This window comes from Pituophis catenifer, unplaced genomic scaffold (genome assembly GCF_029215685.1).
Source record: "Pituophis catenifer annectens isolate HBS135680 unplaced genomic scaffold, rPitCat1.0.hap2 SCAF_4, whole genome shotgun sequence".
Classification (NCBI taxonomy): domain Eukaryota; kingdom Metazoa; phylum Chordata; class Lepidosauria; order Squamata; family Colubridae; genus Pituophis; species Pituophis catenifer.
Genome location: NW_027256884.1, coordinates 70338085 through 70357659, shown reverse-complemented (window position 1 = coordinate 70357659; position 19575 = coordinate 70338085). Strand labels below are relative to the sequence as shown.

General features: G+C 39.2%; 1 protein-coding gene across 4 annotated transcripts in view; it reads left to right on the top strand.

Moving 5' to 3' along the window:
- CASK (calcium/calmodulin dependent serine protein kinase) overlaps positions 1-19575 on the top strand; it is a 293839-nt gene that overhangs the window by 167425 nt on the left and 106839 nt on the right. For all 4 annotated transcript variants that reach the window (XM_070944234.1, XM_070944233.1, XM_070944232.1 and 1 more), the window contains exons 9-10: positions 1686-1769; positions 10366-10465. In XM_070944234.1, coding sequence (XP_070800335.1) covers positions 1686-1769; positions 10366-10465 — 184 coding nt within the window. The remainder of the gene's footprint in view (positions 1-1685; positions 1770-10365; positions 10466-19575) is intronic.

The following is a 19575-nucleotide window of genomic DNA, read 5'->3' as shown; positions in this document are numbered from 1 at the left end:
AAGTCTACAAAGGTGACACTGAGAGGACTAACTGTTGGGAAGATTGTATAGGAATAGGTAGTCCTATAGATAATTTTACCCTCTTTTTTATTTAAACATACATTTATATATACATACATTGATTTCTTTACTCCTGTTTATTTCTTTTTTTAAAAGAAAAAGAGTAAAGTATTTTTTGCAAAAAATTAGGATAACTGCTTTTTCCACAATATTAAGTTATTTTACATCTAAAATCCGATATTCATTTTGATTCATATTTTCCATATATTAAAATATACAGATTAAACCTTTCTAAAATACATAAAAAGCTCAATTCAAAAATAGAATAATGAAAACTAGTAAAATTAAATATTAGGAAAACATTCAGCCAAGATATCACTGAAATAACTGCATGTTAGAACTCAGCAATATAAAATTCAAAGGCAAAATAATCAAATAAAGATTCACAGCATAAAGATCTTCAAAAAATTTTGTTACTTTGTTTTGTATATCATTACTAAATGGATTAAGCAAAGCAGTCCTTTATAAATAAAATTTCAGTTCACATAATATCTAAACAGTAGCAAGTAGTCCAACATTTCCATGATCAGAATTACTCCAGAACATCCTTAAGAATTTACCTTATTTATAGGAACTTGTTCTATTTAGCTATTAAATCAGTGGTATTTTTTTTAAATTACAAATTTACATGAATTTCCTTTAAACAAATTCACTACTGTGGAATTGATCTATTACATCCAAGAATTCTCTTTATAAATGCATATGAATATGTATGTACAGTATATCAGTTGATATGTACAGTATATCAATTTGAGCCAGCATAGTCAATTTGCACCAAAGGTCTGGAAATAGATTCAGATTCTTTCCACCAAAACCACTTGAACATTTTCCCACCAAAACTTTTATGCATTTCCCATCATTTACTGCTGTCATTTTAGTTATGTATCTTGTCTCCCACTTTCTTCTGTACCTACAATAACTACTACTGTTACTATGGGATCAAAACAGCCATCAACATCTTGTACAATCCTGGTGTTCAAAATGAAAAGGGAAGGAATTTAACACTGAAACAAAGTTGGACATAATTATGTTGCAACAAAGCTGGTGAAAGATCTCTGGCCTTTGGCAAATGTACTAGGCAGAACATAACAACATTAATAAAATTCACAGTGCCATGATGCATTCCACATCTTGTATGCCATGATAACCATATGCATTAGAAATCCAGCTATACAAAAGATAGTAAAATGTTTTGACACTATACCTTACAGCCTTCTTTTTTTCACCAGTTCAACAATTTGTTTATATGAATTCACTTTATAAAATGTTTTAGGAGAACATAATCCTAGCGTAAAACTAGGGAAACCTGTGCTGATAATCCCACTCGGCAAAATTTGTAACCCATAAAATGATAGCTGGCTGCTACTAATCTTTGATACCCATAAATATATATTCTCAAGCCCTATTCACTAAGCAGAACAATATCTAATCAGAAGGACAAGAGCTCTATCTCATACCTTCCTCTTTGCAAATAGCTTTTTATGTGCTCTGAAATCAAGAGTAGTTAGATAATGTATAAATAATGGAGATGGGATTTTCAATTTATTTGGAATTTTATATAACTGCTTTAGTCTCATGTTTGCAAAATACTACTGAATATAATAAAAATACATGACTGTTTATAGGAGCGTGATCGCTATGCATACAAGATTCATCTTCCAGAGACTGTGGAACAGCTGAGAAAATTCAATGCAAGAAGAAAATTGAAGGTAAAAGAAAAATAGTGCTAACAGTAGTAACAGGTTTGTAGCAATAATGCATAACGCAAATTGACTTGCTGTGTTAGGATTCAATTTGGAACAGATGCTTCAGGATGTACAAGAATATGAACATAGGAACTGTCTGCTGTTTATCAAAAAAGCTACATTTGTTTCCACGATCACAGTAAAATCATGAGCACTCCTGGAAATGGACCCAGGTGATTTAATGAGTCTGAGATGCTGCGTTTATGTTCCCATGTATTCCTCAATACCGCTTCCAAATCAGATATGAACATTCATTGCATAGTCCTATTATTTAATTGAAATATGTGATATACTTTTTGAAATCAAAAGTTGGCAGAGATATTTGTGACTGATGTATACAGTCACAAGTTGTTGTGTGGTCTCAGAAGTCATGGATTTTTTACATATACACCTCTCCTTTAATATAGAACTATACCCAGATATCCGATTCTCTACGGAGATTCTGTCTTTGTTAAGAGAAAAATTCCCCTTTGTAAGTATTCTTTGTTCTTTATAAATATCAAATATGAGATCATTTATATCAGGGGTATCAAACTCAAGCCCCGGGAGCCATATCTGGTCCGCAATGTGGTTAGATCTCGCCCATAGAGCCGCCCTCGAAACAGCGAAGGACCAGCCAGTGGTGCCTTAGCCCGACCCAGGCCAACTGGGCGCTGATCTACAACCCGGTGGTGGCCGGCTGAAAGTGTTTAGCCTTAGATCCGTGGGGCTGCCCTGGAGCCAGCAAGGGACCACCTTCTGTCCCGTCCCCGGGCGCGTGGACAGGAGGCAGCGAGCGTGCATGGGGCCTGGCATCCCTGGAGACCGTCTCCTCCCACAAGCTGACTGTGTTCTGAGTGCCTCTCGAGCACCCAGGATGCCAGCTCCTGCGTGCTTGCTGCTTCCTATGTAGACACCCAGTTCCTCCTCACTCAGTTGAAGCCTTCATTTCTGCATTCAAACAGTAAGGCTGCTGTGGAATCTGAATCGGCTGGGTGCAGGAACCAACTCCGTCCATGGCCTGGGTGCGCTGCTCACTTGCATGCACCAGCCTTACTGTTTGAGGGCAGGAACAAAGCAAAGAGGCACCAAGGGGCCAGGCCCCTCGCATCTACCTCCAGCCCACCAGAACTCGCCGTGCCAGGGGAAAAATGAGAGACCCCATTGTCCTGCAGAGCCCACCGCCACTTGAGTGGGAAAGACAAGCAGGAGAAGGAGGAGAAGAGCGGTGAGACTTTGTGCTAGCTGGCCGGCTAGGCAGGAAGTAGGTCTGGCTGGCTGGTGAGGGGGGGATCATGGCTGCTCAGGTGGCTCCTGCCACCAGCAGCTTGGGTATCCCGGTTGCGTCTGAGCTGAAGAAAGCACAGGCGCAGCAGCGGGATTGCCCTCAAACATAGCTCCATTTCCAAGCGTCCCATTTGCATGCAGGTGGGGTCCATGGGACAATGAGATCTCATTCCTCCCCTGGCACAGCAAACTCCGGTAGGCTGGACGTAGGTGTGAGGGGCCTGGCCTGCAGTGCCTCCTCGTTCAGTTGAAGGCTTCGTTCCTGCACTAAAACAGTACAGCCGGCGCTATGGCATTGGTTCCTGTGCCCTTCCAATTCCACGGCGATCCTCCCAGCTCCGGCCATCGGGTGGGTTATTGAAGGAACTCTGTCTGCAGCAGATTTTAGCAGTCAGGGAGCATCCCTGCCACAGCGGTGGTGGAAAGGAGTTTGCAGGGAGGAGCAGAAGACAGGCACCGCAAACACTTTTCACACCGAGAATGAAAGTTTCTGATTCTCTACAAAAGAGGATGCGTGTCTTAACCCATGCGATACGGCACCCAAGAGCGTCCATTCTTGGCACCAAAAGCATTTCCAAGCCAACTCTCCTCTCCCCTCCCTCAAAGGCAAAGAAACAGTGGCAGAGAGGAGACAGATCTTTGCAAAGTAAGTAAGTAAGTATCTTAGAGGGTCGGTGAGGCCTTGAGGGCCTGTTCCATCACTAGAGCCCCCTCCCATGGCCTTCCTCACCCTGAGATACCTCATGTCCACTTAATGAAAGGCGCATTAGATTAGCGAATGCATGTACATTGGTATTTTTGAATTGTGAGCTCTTAGGAAAGTATCCCCTCTTTGTGTCTTGCAAACAGCCATTTCCAGTGGGGAAAACAGGACAAACCAGAGTGGGGGAAAATACTTTCCTTTACTATATTTCTAGTCTGAATTAGACCATGGCAGGGTCCCTACAGAAGAGCCCTTTTAAGGATTATGCACTCACAGAAAAGCAATTAACTTACCTCTGTTCCTAAACGCTAAAGATGTTGCATATAAAAAACAGAGTGCTCTGATCAACTATCACAGCCACCATTTTGACAGTTTTGCTGTACTGTTGTCTGTGGACACCCCAACTAAATGCAAGCATGGGATAAACTGAGCCTGGTTTGTTCTCAGTTTTTTAAGTGGCCATAAACTACTAACAAAAGTGGCATTTGATCATAAGGCGAGGAAGCATCGAGAAATGTTTCCCCTTTTGCATTTGAGCATACAAGAAGGGACAGGAAAGGAGAAAGGGAAAGAGAAAGGAAAATGTAGAGGGAAAGAATAAAAAGGGAAGGAAGGAAGGAAGGAGCCCCCCCCCCAGCTCCGCCCAGGTCACCACAGACATCCCCCAACACGAGCGACATCAAGCTGCCCCCCCCAGGGCTTCCCAAGATCAACCACAACCCTTATGCAGCCCTCAACGAAATCAAATTTGACACCCCTGATTTATATAATGATTAGAGCATAGAACATTCTTCATTAAAGAAGGCTTGATGGAGTTTATTTCTTCCTTTGTTTACATTAGTATGATTCTGAATGTGTTTGGTCTTTCCTCAGAAACCACCCTATTACACCTCTCTCATAAAATATATAAATACCATGTAGAAGCAGCTTTGATAGCAATATCCTGAGCTGGGATTTCAAAAGCATTGAGATAAACATTGGTTTTTCTAGAATGTTCACATAGCACAGTAAACGTTCATTCATACAAAACTTTTTCCTCATAAATATTATAAAAGATACTTTCCTTTTTTGGTACTAGCCATAGAAACAGTATCAGAAATCCTCTCAAGCACATGTATTCAGCTGCTCCAGTATATATATATTTGGGCAGAGATAAACCAAAGGATTATTTATTTCATATTATCACTTTTACATAGAGACAATATTATTTGAGCTAGGCTTCCTTCAGTTAAGAGGATAATGTCAGTGCTTAGAATTCAGATATCACTGCAGAGCAGTTTCTTCTTTAACTCAGTCAACTAAAACAGACTGGTCATAGTCAAAGGAACACAACTCCATTAATAGATCTCTTTATACTAATAAGATTTCTTTTTATGTCCTCCTATGTTTTTGTAATCAAGACACACTTTTTTATTTGTGCCAAAGATAACCTTTTAAACTAGTTTAAATTAGTAAAAATAATATAAAACAACTAAGCTTAATTATGCTTTCTTATTGATATACAGTTGTCAGAAAATTTATTGTTTTGAGTTGCATAAAATATTAGGTGATGGGTGGGACATAGTTTTTAAAATAAATAATACCATTCTTTTGCCTGTTTACAGAAATATTTTAAAGTCTTATAAAACTAATTCTTGTCCTTAGTAAAACTAATACTTTTATTGAGATGTGCAAATTGTTTTGCACATCTCAATAAAACTAGCTTCTTGGTTATTTTCTAGTATATTAACAGAAATTTGGAGAACATTTTTGTCCAATTTCATTATTATATGTTACATTCTTTGTTATGTTTTTTAATTAGAGATTTCTTTTTTTAGTTCTCAGCATAAATCAGCAGATAGATATTTGAGTATGAAGGCTGGACTACCTTATTGGTAACCATGATTCGAGCTTCACATTTATTGTTTAGTTTCTACTTTTCAATATTTTTATAACTGACTTGGATGAAGAAATAAGGAAAATTCATTACCAAATTAATAGATGACACATTGTCATCTACAAATATTGTAATAGAATCTTAATAGAATATTGAAAATAGGAATAAAATTCAAACAATTAGGTTAGAGAAATGGAATAAAATAATGGAATTAACAAATGAATAGGGTGTATTCATACTTGGTATACTTGGCAATAGTACTTGTGAAAAAGATCTTAGAATAATAATTAACTGCAGTCTGATAATCTGTATGGTAAAAAGGGCAGATGATATTTTAGACTGCGTCGGTGGTGAAATCCAAATTTTTTTACTACTGGTTCTGTGGGCGTGGTTTGGTGGCCGTGGTGTGGTTTGGTAGCCGTGGCTTGCTGGGCATGTCAGGGGAAGGATACTGCAAAATCTCCATTCCCACCCCACTCCAGGGGAAGGATACTGCAAAATCCCCATTCCCTCCCCACTTCTGAGGGAAGGATATTGCAAAATCTCCATTCCCACCCCACTCTGGGGCCAGCAGAGGTGGCATTTGCCAGTACTCTGAACTATTCAAAATTTCTACTACCAGTTCTCCAGAACCTGCTGGATTTCACCGCTGGACTACGTCAACATAAATAAAATTTCCAAATTATGGGAAGTAATGGTTCTACAGTTTTAGTTTGATCATGTTACAAATAATATATTGTATCTAGTTCTGGGCATGATATTTTTAAGAATGATTCAGAAAAATGGACTTCCGGTTTGACGTCGCAGCAAGATAGCCGGTAAAATAGCGGGCTCTGAGGAGTCCCACGAAAAACCCGACTGCCGAACCACCGCCGATGGGTCTTCGGACCAGAACCGTCCTGCAGGGATTGGGTAGGAAGAGAGGCGCCTTGGATGACCAAGAAGAACAGGCAAGTTCCTCGGAGGTTGGAGGGAACTCTCTGTGAGTCGGCGGTGGGGGTGGCAGCCATGGCGGCTGCCACAAAGCTGGGACAAACCAAACTAAGAGATGAGCAGGAGGAAAGAGGAAAAGAATGAAGCTCTTTGAAGCCGGGTGAGTGACACCAACCTAGGCTTGAAACAAGACCCCTAGCCTTAAAACAGTGGCTGCAGATTTGAGGGCCATAGAAGATTTTGAAAAGTAACTTCAGGAAGGAAAGACCCGCTAGGAAATTTATTTTGGTATAGATTCGATTGGAACAATTAAACATTGAGGCATGCTGAAAAGACTGGAAAAAATTCTCAAATTAGAATTGGACTTTGAAAAAAGAAAAAGGCAGGGATTCAACACTTTTAAAACTCAAGATAAGAAGAGAGTTAAATTGGACTGTTACATAATTGCAACAAAATGGATACTGGAGTGACTAAGGGAAAGTGTGGATTGCAGAGATACACCTTCTGCTGTAAAAAAAAACACTGTAACTTGCTGTTTGTTCTGGAACATTCTGAAATTACAAATAATAGCCATGGGATTTTGGTGCTGGAGGTCTCTCCTTTGTCTACAGATGGCTTCTTCGGTGGAAAGAAAAAGGAAATACAACGGAACTTTTATAATTGTTACTAATTGGCGCAGGAACAAAAGAAAATGGCGCAGGAACAAAAGAAGGAAAGTCAATGTACTTTGCATGGAATAGAAGTAACAAAAAGAACTAAAATGACACATGGAGAATTAAATTTGGGAACACTGAATTTGAAATGGAATATATGTTGTTAGACAAGGAAATGAAGAAATAAAATATATACGGTTGGGAAAAAAGAATATAAAAATAGTTTGATTAAAAATGAAAAAGTAATGTTTAGATGAATATTAATTATAAAAAGGAAGTGTTTATAGATGTATAAGGATGGAAAATAAAAATGTGATTAAAATAGAAAAATAAAGTAAAGATGGATAGTTTTGATAAATAAGAATGAATATGAATATGAGAAGAATCCAAGAAATTTTATTGATTTATATGGGGATGTGTTTGATGTAAGAATTAAGTATCAATGTTAAATTGCAGACAAAGTAAGAATGACAATATGATTAAATATGAATAACTAAAGTATAGATGGAAGGTAAAACAAAATAGGGAATTACACAGAGATAAACAGTCAAATTAAGAATATGCTTAATGAATATGCTGGAAACAGCCAAATAATAGATGAAACAGCCAAAATAATAGATGGAGATGTGGGGTTTTTTGGGTGTGATAGTAAAATAAAGATGAATATGCTGGGAAACAGCCAAATAATATGAATATGCTGGGAAACAGCCAAAACAATAGATGATGATGCTAGGAAACAGCCAAATAATAAATGAATATGCTAGAAAACATCCAAAAGAAGATGATCAAGAGACAAATAGTTAAAATAAATATGATTTAAGCTGGAATTGATGGTAACAAAAAATGATTATGTTGGGATTAGTATTAAAAATAAAGGTGAATATGTTGATATGAATAGTAAAATGAAGATGATAAGATTGTAATAGTGAAATGACTCTCTGTAAAATGAAGAGTGTAATGTGTGATAACCTTAAGAAATATAGATGCAAATTAAAAGAGATTAGGATTTAAAGATTTAATGTAATGGGTCCTAGGTTATGGGTATATAAATAGAATTTAGGGGAATAATTGTAATTAAATATTGAGTTGTGTTATTTGGAAATTAAGATTAGTGGTGATACAATAGAAAGGTAAATGTTTAGATTAAGATATTATAATTGTGGGAAAAAATTCTGTTTTGTTTTTACTTTAAAAGATGTAATGGTAGAAATTTGGGAAAGAGCTAGACAAAGAGGGGTAAGCGATTATACCTATTCATGACTGGATCAAAGCTCCGTTCTTAAAAGATGTATTTTATGTTTAGGTTGTTAAAAATAATAAAAAATTCTTTTTTAAAAAAAATAATGATTCAGAAAAATGTAAACAGGTTCAGGAAAAAAAAGCTGCAAAGATGATTAACAAGCTAGGAGCAATCCTGTGAAGAGTGTCTATATACTGAAGAGGATGTCAAACAGAAGATCAGGACTTGTTATGAATCATATTTTGCAGAATCAAAATATAAAATAGTTTCTTTAAATTACAGGAGGCAGATTCCAGTGTTAGAAAAACTTCCTAGTGGAACCAATTGTCCAAAGAGATGATAGACCCATGGTGGCGAATTTATGGCATGCGTGCCAGAGGTGGCACCCAGAGCCCTCTCTGTGGGCATGCGTGCTGTCGCCCCGGCCCAGCTCCATTGCGCTTCTCCGTCACGTTTCTGGCCATCGTTTGCAGGGAAACAAAAGTTTGTGGGACTAAAAAAAATTCATTCAATTTATTCCAACTTCTTGCAAAGTTGGAATTGATTGAGTGAACTTTTTCATTTGCGCGCTTCACAATGGGGGAGACAGGGTCCCCTCCTCGTGAAGCCAATTATGACGCAGCACCACAATGTGACTCTGCATCGCCTCAGCTCATTCTGGCCTCCTGGATGTCAAGTTGCTTTTACTGCAGAGCTGCCTGTGTTGGGATGCCCTGCCTCCCTGCCGGCCAGCTGAGCTTCGGCGCACTGCTTCTGATCTCATCAGTCTACGGACATCAGATTCCCATCACCTAGCACCAGTTCAGGGGTTCCTTCCCCCCTCCCAGGGGGAGGGGGAGAGAGAGAGAGGGAGAAAGAGAGAGAGAGAGAGAGAGGCAGAGGGAGGGAGGGAAAGAGAGAAACAGAGAGGGGGAGGGAAAGAGAGGGAGAGAGAGAGATAGGGAGGGAAAGAGAGGGAGGAAGAGAAAGAGGGGGAAAGAGAGGAAGAGAGAGGAAGAGAAAGAGAGAGGGGGAAAGAGAGAGAAACACACAGGTTAAATTGCCATGATGGCATTTTGCAATAAATAAGTGGGTTTTTGGTTGCAGTTTGGGCACTCCGTCTCTAAAAAGTTCACCATCATTGTGATAGACTCACTTTCATTAGATCTATTCAGGCAGAGGCTAGACAATCAGGCTTATTCGTATTCATGCAATGAGCATGGCGTTGGAATTAATGCTCTAAAAATTCCTTCCAACATTATAATTCTTGTAATTTGTTATGTTTATTAAGAAGAATTAATCCAGGACAGTGAATTTTGTTTGCCATCTTCTGCCTTCAGAAAAATGATGTTGCTAACCAGACAAGAAAAACATTTTTGAATGTTTCATTCTCAACTGAAAGATATGTTCAGCAGAGAACAGAAGTGTTCAACATTTTCAGTATTAAGAGTATATATCTCTTATCAGTTTCAAGGACAAAGCAGATATGCCTCCCAGTGAACAGTTTGTGTGGTCTTAGTTTATGTATGCTAATCCATAATGCTTTTATAAAAGACCAAAGAAAAGAAGCTTTTTTTTCTATCCTGGAGGCATATATGGCACTAAATCTCTTTACAGGTGACCAGTGGCTATCTTGTACAGTTCTAAATTTTTTTCAGAAATGTATGTCCATTTGAAAACTTCCACACTATTGCAAATAGTGAGTCCTTCGGGAGAAGGGCGGTATAGAAATTCAATAAATAAATAAATAAATAAATAAATAAATAAATAAATAAATAAATAAATAAATAACCAGTTTTACTGTGCAAACTTTAAGATTCTTCTGATTAATTTCCAATGGTGAATACTAATCTAAAGTGATTCATAAAATTTGTTGATGTGCAGTTAGTAACAAGTTTTTATTAATCTAGGGTGCAGTACTGGCAGCAGTATCAAGCCATAAATTCAATTCCTTCTATGGTGATCCCCCTGAAGAACTGCCAGATTTCTCGGAAGACCCTACTTCCTCAGGTACTTTTATCAAAAGTATAATAAGCTATTACATAGTTTTACAGATGCTTCCAGAACCAGGTAATACCTCATTAAGATAAATTTGATTTTACAGATTTTTTCCCATAGACCATACAAAAAATGATAGATAGGCACACTGTACAAATGGTCCAATTTATACAAAAACTTGCGCAGAAGATACTGGGATAGCACATAAACTAAGGCCTACCTCTATTTTGACAACTAAATTATTTAAGTTCAGTTTTAATTCATTCTTTAAATTATTTGAGTGTTTAAATAGTGCTGTTAGAATGCTATAGTTCTAATTTGGTAAATGTTTTTACTGATGTATCATTATTTTAAATGCCCAAATCAGTCTGAAGTCACTCTAGAGTTGAGCAAATCTCCAACCATGTTATTAACATCTTTGAAAATTTGAAGACAGATCTAATTAACTATGTAAGCATAGGAAAGACTTGGTATACACAAACACAAATATACTTCTTGAGTTTCTGCTTATTAAAATTTGCATTATATTATTAATATTGACAAATCCACTACCAAAGAAGATAACTTGGTCATTTGTTGTAACACATGAGAAATAAAGGCAATTATCTTGCTCTTTTAATATTTTTTATACTATTGCAAAAAGAAAAATGAAAGTAATTTCTGGCTGTTTTTTTGTCTTCTGTGGCTTTAATTGTAGCCATCCTTACATTGGTGTTTGGAGAATATTTGAAACAGAAGTTTTCTTCTGTAACAGTCTCAGTGCAAATCTTGTAGGAAGACATAGTAGGCAGACTTTTGAGGACTTTTCTACCCTCTTGCATTTTTTATCCCTCATAGCCCAACTGAAGCAAATTCTTATTTTTTCTTTCCCATGATCTTTTGCCGTATTAGAAGGATAAGGAAGGTAGTCCTTGACTTACAACAGACCCGCAAAAGGTACTTATGACCAAATCCAAAGGTCGAACAGCCTGCATGACTGTATTTTGGGTACTCAGAAATTGACCCACATTTAGGGCCACAACAACGTTATATATGTCAGTAGCCCCTGAAGCCAGCTCAGGCTCCCCTGCATGGCTGGTTTGCCAGCAGGTCACACCCGCAAGGACACAGTAGCTTTGCCTATGTTGTCTCTGCAACCAACCTGAGGCTCCCCAGGTGGCTACTGGGTTGGAACCAACTGAGGCCTCCTGACCCACAGCAAGTTTACATGTACCAGAGAACCCAGGGTTTCTCCAATCTATTGAAGCAGTCCCTCACTCCACTTAACAACCCACATAGCTGGTTGACAATAGCAAATAGATGAGCCAGGATAGTGGTTGTTGAAGTAGTCATATGATATCTTGTTTAACAACTGCTTCATTCAGCAACTGAGATTCTAGACTCAATTGTGATCATAAATCAAGGATTACCTGTAGTTGGAAATCATAAAGGTAGTGAAACTAATACGATTTACTAATGTGACTATGCTTGCTGAGCTGAGCTGTTCCAGTCTTTTTCCTTGTGCATTTCAGTGATGGGATTCAGGTGGTTCACACCAGCAAAACCGGTAGCTAATTTTTTGTAAAGTTCAGCAAACCAGTTGAATAGCGTCCATTTCAATCCCTCTGGCCCACAGTGCCTCGGCCTGGCCCAAGGACCCTGGGCATAAGGCGGCAGCCCAGGGCGAAAGGACTGGCAGAGCACCAGAAGGTCAGGGAGGGTGCTGAAGTGAATAGGCATCCTGCCTGCAGCGCCCATGCCGGCTGCCCCTTGCCAGCCAGAGCTGGAATGCCGCCCTGTTTAAGTGCCAGTAGATTCTGGCCTTCCCTCCGTTGGCCTTGGCAACTGCTGGAGAGAGATGGGCCCGTTTCAGCGCCTGGCGCCCAGATGCCTATTCTGACCTAGGCTTCCTGATATAGTAAAAAGCACACAATTAATCCCAAAACCCCCTTTCTTATATATTTTAATGGCTGTGAATTCCTTTCATTCACAGCACATGCTGAATCACCAAGAGTTTATCAATAGTTCAACAGAAATCTGCCACAGTCCTTCGGATAAGGCTAGTAAACACCCACCTTTATTTTCTTTGACACGCTGCCAAAGACCTAATTGGCAATTATACTGGCAAGGCCACACAGAAACACAGAGTAAAAAACGGAGCTTCAAAGTACAAACTGACACCATCCACAACATTGCTTCCTGCAAAGGCCCACGTGCCTTTGCTCTTCCTTTATGTCTTATGGGAGGGGCCAATCATCTCCAAGCCTTACTCCCGAGTCTTCCCTTTTATTTTAACTGATCTTGCCTTGTGGCAGCTCTGCGCATGCGCGTACTAGGAACAGGCTCCCCCTGTTCCTCTGCCTCTGATGTCCGACTCTGGAGGCTCCAGAGTCCGCACATAACTCCCAGATGGCCCTGGCCCCATCTCTGCCTCCCAGAGCCCTCGTCCAAGCTTTCCCCAGACTCCAGAACTGGCCCATGTTTCTCCCCAGCCTCCTTACTGTCCGACTCTGCTGCCAGCTCGGCAGGCTAATAGCGGACCACAACAATGCCCTCACTTCCCCCAAGCATTTCTTTGCCTATCTGATTTCCAGGTCTGTCACGTTTCTCCATCCCATTTCTCACCGTTATGTGCAGGGAAAGAAAAGTTTATGGGACTAAAAAAAAAAGTTCAATCAATTGCAACTTCTCTTGAAAAAAAAAAAGATCTCACAAGTTGGAATTGATTGATTGAATTTTTTTTTTAGTCTCACAAACTTGTTTCCCTGCACATGATGGCGAGTAATGAGACGGAGAAACGTGATAGACCTGGAAATCAGGTAGACAAATAAATGCTTGGGGGAAGCGAGGCTGAAGCGAGGCGCCAGCCGCTGAAACAGGCCCGTCTCTCTCCAGCAGTTGCCCAGGCCCGCCGGAGGGAAGCCCGGCATCTACTGGCACTTAAAACGCAGCAGCATTCCACCTCTGGCTGGGAAGAGGCAGCCGGTATGGGCGCTGCAGGCAGGACGCGGCAAGAAACGTGACGGAGCTGGAAATCAGGTAGGCAAAGAAATGCTTGGGGGAAGTGAGGGCATCTAGGTGGTGGTGGTGGGTGCGGCAAGCTCTTCTGCCCACAAAAACTTCGCCTTTGACAGCCAACGCAGAAAGGCAGTGAAAGCACTGCTGAGAAGAAGCCAGTCGGCCCGGTAATCGCGAATACCCTTCCTTCCCCACCCCGCCCCACCAGTCATCCACAAATTGCATCGATAAAGGAGAGCGGGGGCTAAGTGAGGGGCAGGAAGCCCTGCCATGTCCAACGAGGGTGGGAGAAGAGATAGCAAGAAGAACCCCATCTCACTCCACGTGCCCCAATGAAAGGCAGTGGCAGCCTGGCCGCTTCCCTTCCCTGCCCTCTCTGGCGCTGGAAAACAACTGTCAGCCATGCACCCAGTCACCCATTCATCCCTCTGTGTGTGTGTGTTTATGTGTGCGTGTCTGGGCTCATCCGATGCCATAGTCCACCACACTGGCCAGGAGCCGTCCTGCCATTCTCTACAGGTTTGAGACGCCACTGAGGAAAGGTGCCAATGACCCCGCGGGCCTCTCTCTCTCTCTCTCCTCCCACTCTGGGTGAGTGAAGGCACCACTTCCACAAAGGAGCAAATCACTCCCTTACCCCAGCATCGGCTTGCCTCCTTCCCCCCCCCTCGCTCACACACACAAAGCCCCAGTGAGGGAGCCCAAGATGGCCACCTCTTCCATCACTCGCTCCCTCCCTGAATGTGGGCATGGGAAGGGCACAGCAGAAAGAGGCAGAGTGGGTGGGCGCATCAAACCAGAGGCCTTTAGGAGAAGCACACTGTTAGGGGGTGGAAACGAGTCTTGGGCTTGCGCTGCTCTCACATTTCTTCTCCTTTCACTTTGTTGGGGCTTGAGGTGCTCGCTGCCTTGAGTCGCTCTCCTCGCTTTATCCAGTGACAGAGATGGCATCTTAGGAAGCCATGGTTTAATTACGGCATTCAGCACATGACAGAATCCTCTTTCTTTGACCAACTTTCTTGGTGGAAGTGAGGGCATCTAGGCGGTGGTGGGTGGAGCAAACTCCACAGCCCAGCCCTGCACTACAATGGAGAAACGGGAAACGGAGTGGCCAGCACGAGGGAAGGAGGAGCCGCTTTCCCTTTCTTCTCCCTGCTCCTCTTCCTTCCCTCATGCTGGCCACTGCATTTCCCATTTCTCCATTGCAGTGCAGTGCCCAGGATCCACTTTGATAGCGAGGGGGAGGGTAATTTAACAACTGGTTCACCCAGGGTCAGGTTGGCCATCGCGAGAGGCTCATCTCGCATGTGCGGCAGAGCTGGAGGACAGGGATGGGTCACACCTCCCATGACGGCCATCCGGTTGTTAAATTATTTGAATCCCACCACTGGTGCATTTATATACATTTGTATATATTTATGTGAATACAGTATTTTGTATGAGAGAATGATTTAAGTATATTTGTGTATATGTGTGTATATACAAACACACACACACAGATGACATAAATTATTTTACAAATGGGATTTTATTCTTACAGGCAATTTTTTTTTAATAGTCATAAATGTGTTACTGTTAATTTTTTGTCCTGGCTTTATTGTTGAGATGGGCATTTAATAAATATATATATTTATTTCTGACTATTGTATTGCACACATATGCAAGTGTTTACATGAATAAATTTCATGTAAAGGCTACAGTATAGATTTCAGAGATGGTTGACAACTTTAGTTGACAAGGCAGGAAAACTAGGTAGTATACTACCATGTTTCCCCAAAAATAAGACCCTGTCTTATATTTTTTTGAACCATGAAATAAGCACTTGGCCTTATTGCCATGTGTTCAAAAGCCCGATGGGGCTTATTATCAGGGGATGTCTTATTTTGCAGGAAACAGGGTAGATATTTTCCAATACAGTTAGTCCTCATTTAACAAAGATAATTGGGACCATACTTCCATTGCTAAATGATTTTGCTTTCTTGTTTTAAAATAATAAGCACTAAGGGCATCTGTGAATTTCTGGATTTTGCTTTAGATTTTTTATTTAACTAAAGCAATTCTTTAGAATTCTGACTTGTAGAATGCAGTGGTAATAGCCAAGAACAATTGACTTGAAAATCTTTAATAAAAATCTCAACTCACTCGGGGGGGGGGGCTAGCAATGGAACATGCCACCTGCTTTAGACCACCCAAAGCCCCCCCCCAACCCACTGAGATACCTCATTCTCCTCCCCTCGGGTCCCCACAATTGCTCCCCATCCTGCCATGCCGGGTCACTTACCTTACAAAGATCTGTCTCCTCTCCAGCCTGTTTCTTTTCCTGCTCATGGCAAGAACAGAGGGAGAGCAGGACGAGCGTGCCCTGCTTGGTTTCTCTGACTCACTGAAGCTGCAAAGAACTCCATAGAGTTTGAGGAGGCCTCTACCGAAGAGAACGGATCCCCCAGAAGGAGCCCACATCGCACTGGAGCTCTGTTTTAGCCAGGAAAGGCCTTTCCTCAGGGCCTCTGCTGAAGAGAACAGAGCCCCCAGAGGGAGTGTGCATCACTCCGGAGCTCCATTTTCACCTGGAAAGGCCTCTGCCAAAGAGAATGGCACCCCCGGAGGGAGTGTGTGTCACTCCGGAGCTCCATTTTTGCCAGAAAAGGCCTCAAGGGATTACTAGGGATTACATGTACTATTAATGACAATTATTGGTAACTATGTATATACAATATTTTTTAATCTTTTTGTATTTCTAATCCTATAGAATTTGGTACATTTTCAGAATGTATATTTCAACCATTTTGCTCTTGATAGCCAAACAAAATTGAAAACTAATGGAAAAGTCAGTAGACACATTGTTTTAAACATCATGATTTTTATTTATTCTGTAATGTGAACATATTATCTCTTTTTCCACATACAACTCTTCTCTTGATGCATGTTCAGCTTAAAATACATAAAGTCCTCATATATTAAGGGGAATCCACATAGTATGTACAATTTAAGGAAAAAAAGCTTTCAGAGCAGTTTTATATTAATAGCAATTGATTTCTTTCCACATCATAGCTTTAGTTACTTATGGTTTTCTGCATAACTATTAATAGTCGCAAATGATCATGGTTTGCTTTTCCCAATTCTGACTTGTTCCACCACTCTGTCCTCTGCCTGCTCAATCTCATACGTTTTTGCAGTACTGTACCATAATAAGAAAATTAAATATTAAATAAAGTATGGTAGAGAAAAGCTGATGTTTTCATAATGGTTGTTGAATTCTTTCTAAGTGTCATTTTGCACATCTATATATGTGTCTTGCTTAAAAATCAAATTCATATTATTGCCAGAGGAAGAATAAAGAAACTTTTGTCCTTATCAGCACATAAATACTTACTTTAACTGACTTTCAATCACTAAGACTTTTAGATTTTTTTAGGACATTTGTACCCTTATATCATTTTAATAATCCACTATCCAGATGAAAATTCACACTCTCTCTGAGACATCATATTCATAAAGATGCCAACCAGCTGTGAGATTAACTGTTTCAATCACCTGGTTTTTTTCCACATCAGTGCAAGGCAGAATGAAAAGCCCGGTCAGTGGACAATAAAAAGTTAATATTCTTTCCTTATAAATGTTCCTACAGAATCAAAGTTGAAAACACAGTATTAAGGATTAAATAATATAATCCAAGTCTTCAATCTCATTACTTCTCCACGCAATCACTGTTGAAGACTATTCTACTTTTCTTTCTAGGGTGTTTTCCACTTTCTGCTGTGAAAATAATTTTTCTTTTCAAGTCTGACTAAGCAGAAAAGATTGAGCTCAATGTGCTAAAGTAGATGAGTTACCTGTATCAGGTTTACGGGTTTCTACAAGGGTTGTGTTGCCCATCTTGGCTATGTAATCTATAGCCTAGAATTAAGACTGTTAAATACAATGAGATTTCTGATTATGCCATAGTTAGGCAAAATCTGCCATCTAGAAATCACCCTAACCCAGATCTGATAGCTCCAGAATAATTGTGCATAGAATTGATCTATTACATCATTCTTTTATATACACTACTAATCTAATGTTTAAATATAATTCATTTGATTATGTATTTGTGAATGGAGTGGGAATATGTTTTAATCTCCTAATTTCTGATTATCTAGTATGGAATAAGATGAAAATATCTTGGGGGGGATGCTAAGATAAATCCTGTTTTGTAGTGAGTGAAATGTTTAGTTTTTATGTAAAATAATTATATTATTAAAAATGTTAACTACTATTTTTATATACTGTAAAAATATGTAATACTACAATCCATGAAGAATTTCTATAAATGAATGTTATAATTTTAAGGAAAGACAATTCCTGTATAGGTCCTTTTTGCTTGTGAATTTAACTGCTAATGGTTGTCATTTAAATTTTAACATTTTCTGAAGAAATTAGAAGGGAGTATAAGTGCTACTAACAATATTAATGGATTCAATATTTATTTAGCTATATTTATGTTTTTATTTTATCTGTTTATTTTGCATATATGTGTATATGTATTTATAGTACTTTGCTTCTGAAATGAAAGAACATTATTTTGTATTTGTATATATTTTATTTTGTAAGAAAAGAATTTAACTTTTAACTGACAGTAAATGAAAAATAAGCTACAAGTATGAAGTTCAAGGTAGCAATTTCATATATACTATTGGTTAGTTGCATCACATTGTATTTCTGACATTGTACCTGAATACATATACAGTACTGAAATTGTTATCACAATTTTACTTGGGGTTATTACTAATTGTTTTTAGAACATAAAATTTTATTTTATTGGTTCAATTTATTGGTTCGATTTATATGCCGCCCTTTTCCGGATACTCAGGGCAGTTTACAATGCGTTAAGCAATAACTTTCATACTTTTGTATATACCTGCTTAGTAGGGCTTTCGCCCCCCCCCCCCCCAAAGCGGTGTTCTTTTTTATACAAAGTCATCTTATTGCCCCCACAAACCGGGTCCTCATTTCAAATTTAATAAAAGCAGTATTGATTTTTAATTGTTAATTGAGAATATTAAATTTATGATTAAGCCAACTTTAACGTCACAGATTGATGTATAATTTTTGATTTTAATAAATTGACCTCAATAAAGTTATTAACAGTTGCAACCTATATTCATTAAAATATAAGTGATATATGTGTGTTAACTGTTTATATAACAAAATAAGTGAGCTTCCTCACTTAAACATAGTATAACAGGCAGTAAGTATTTTGTACTTCCTTAAATTTCAAAACTAATAATTACTAAAAAGTTGGATGTTCAGCACTATGAAAATATAATGTAAATCCTTGTCATATACTGCATTTTTTCAACTTAATAAAGTGTGGTAGGTTTTTATTTTATTTTGTTTTGTTGTGGCTGTGCTAATGCTTCTAGTTGCAGCTTTTACAATTGTTTTGAAATCCTCATACTATTTATTGTTTGTCCAAATGCTGCCTTCCTGCTAGGACTTCTAGCTGCAGAAAGTAGGTATCTCTTTGTTTTCCTCTAAACTATGCATTTAGCTATTATGTTTGGCTTTGCATGATTAAATCAGCTTTTCCTTGCTTAACATTTTCTAGTTTTAATACTATCTAAGCAATTAAAGAACAAAGATAGTATATTTTTTATTTCAATATGCTCATGGTAGAAGAGGAATACAGGTAGTCCTCGACTTACTACCAAAATTGAGCCCAAAATTTATGTTGCTAAGCAAGACATTTCTTAAGTGAGTTTTGCCCCATTTTACCACCTATCTTGTCGCAATAGTTAAGTGAATCACTGCAGTTGTTAAGTTAGCAACATGGTTGTTAAGTGGATCTGACTTCCCCATTGATTTTGCCAGAAGGTCACAAAAGCTGATCACATGATCCTGGGACACTACAACTGTCATAAATATGAACCAGTTGCCAAGCATCCGAATTTTTATCATATGACCATGGGGATGTTGCAATGATCATAAGTGTGAAAAACAGTCATAAGTCACTTTTTTCAATGCCATTGTAACTTTCAATGGTCACTAAATGAATTGTTGTAAGTCGAGGACTACCTCTACAATTGAAATTATTTGTTTTAAAAGTTTAATTTGAGGGAAGAATTCTTTTTCAAACAAGGTTGCAG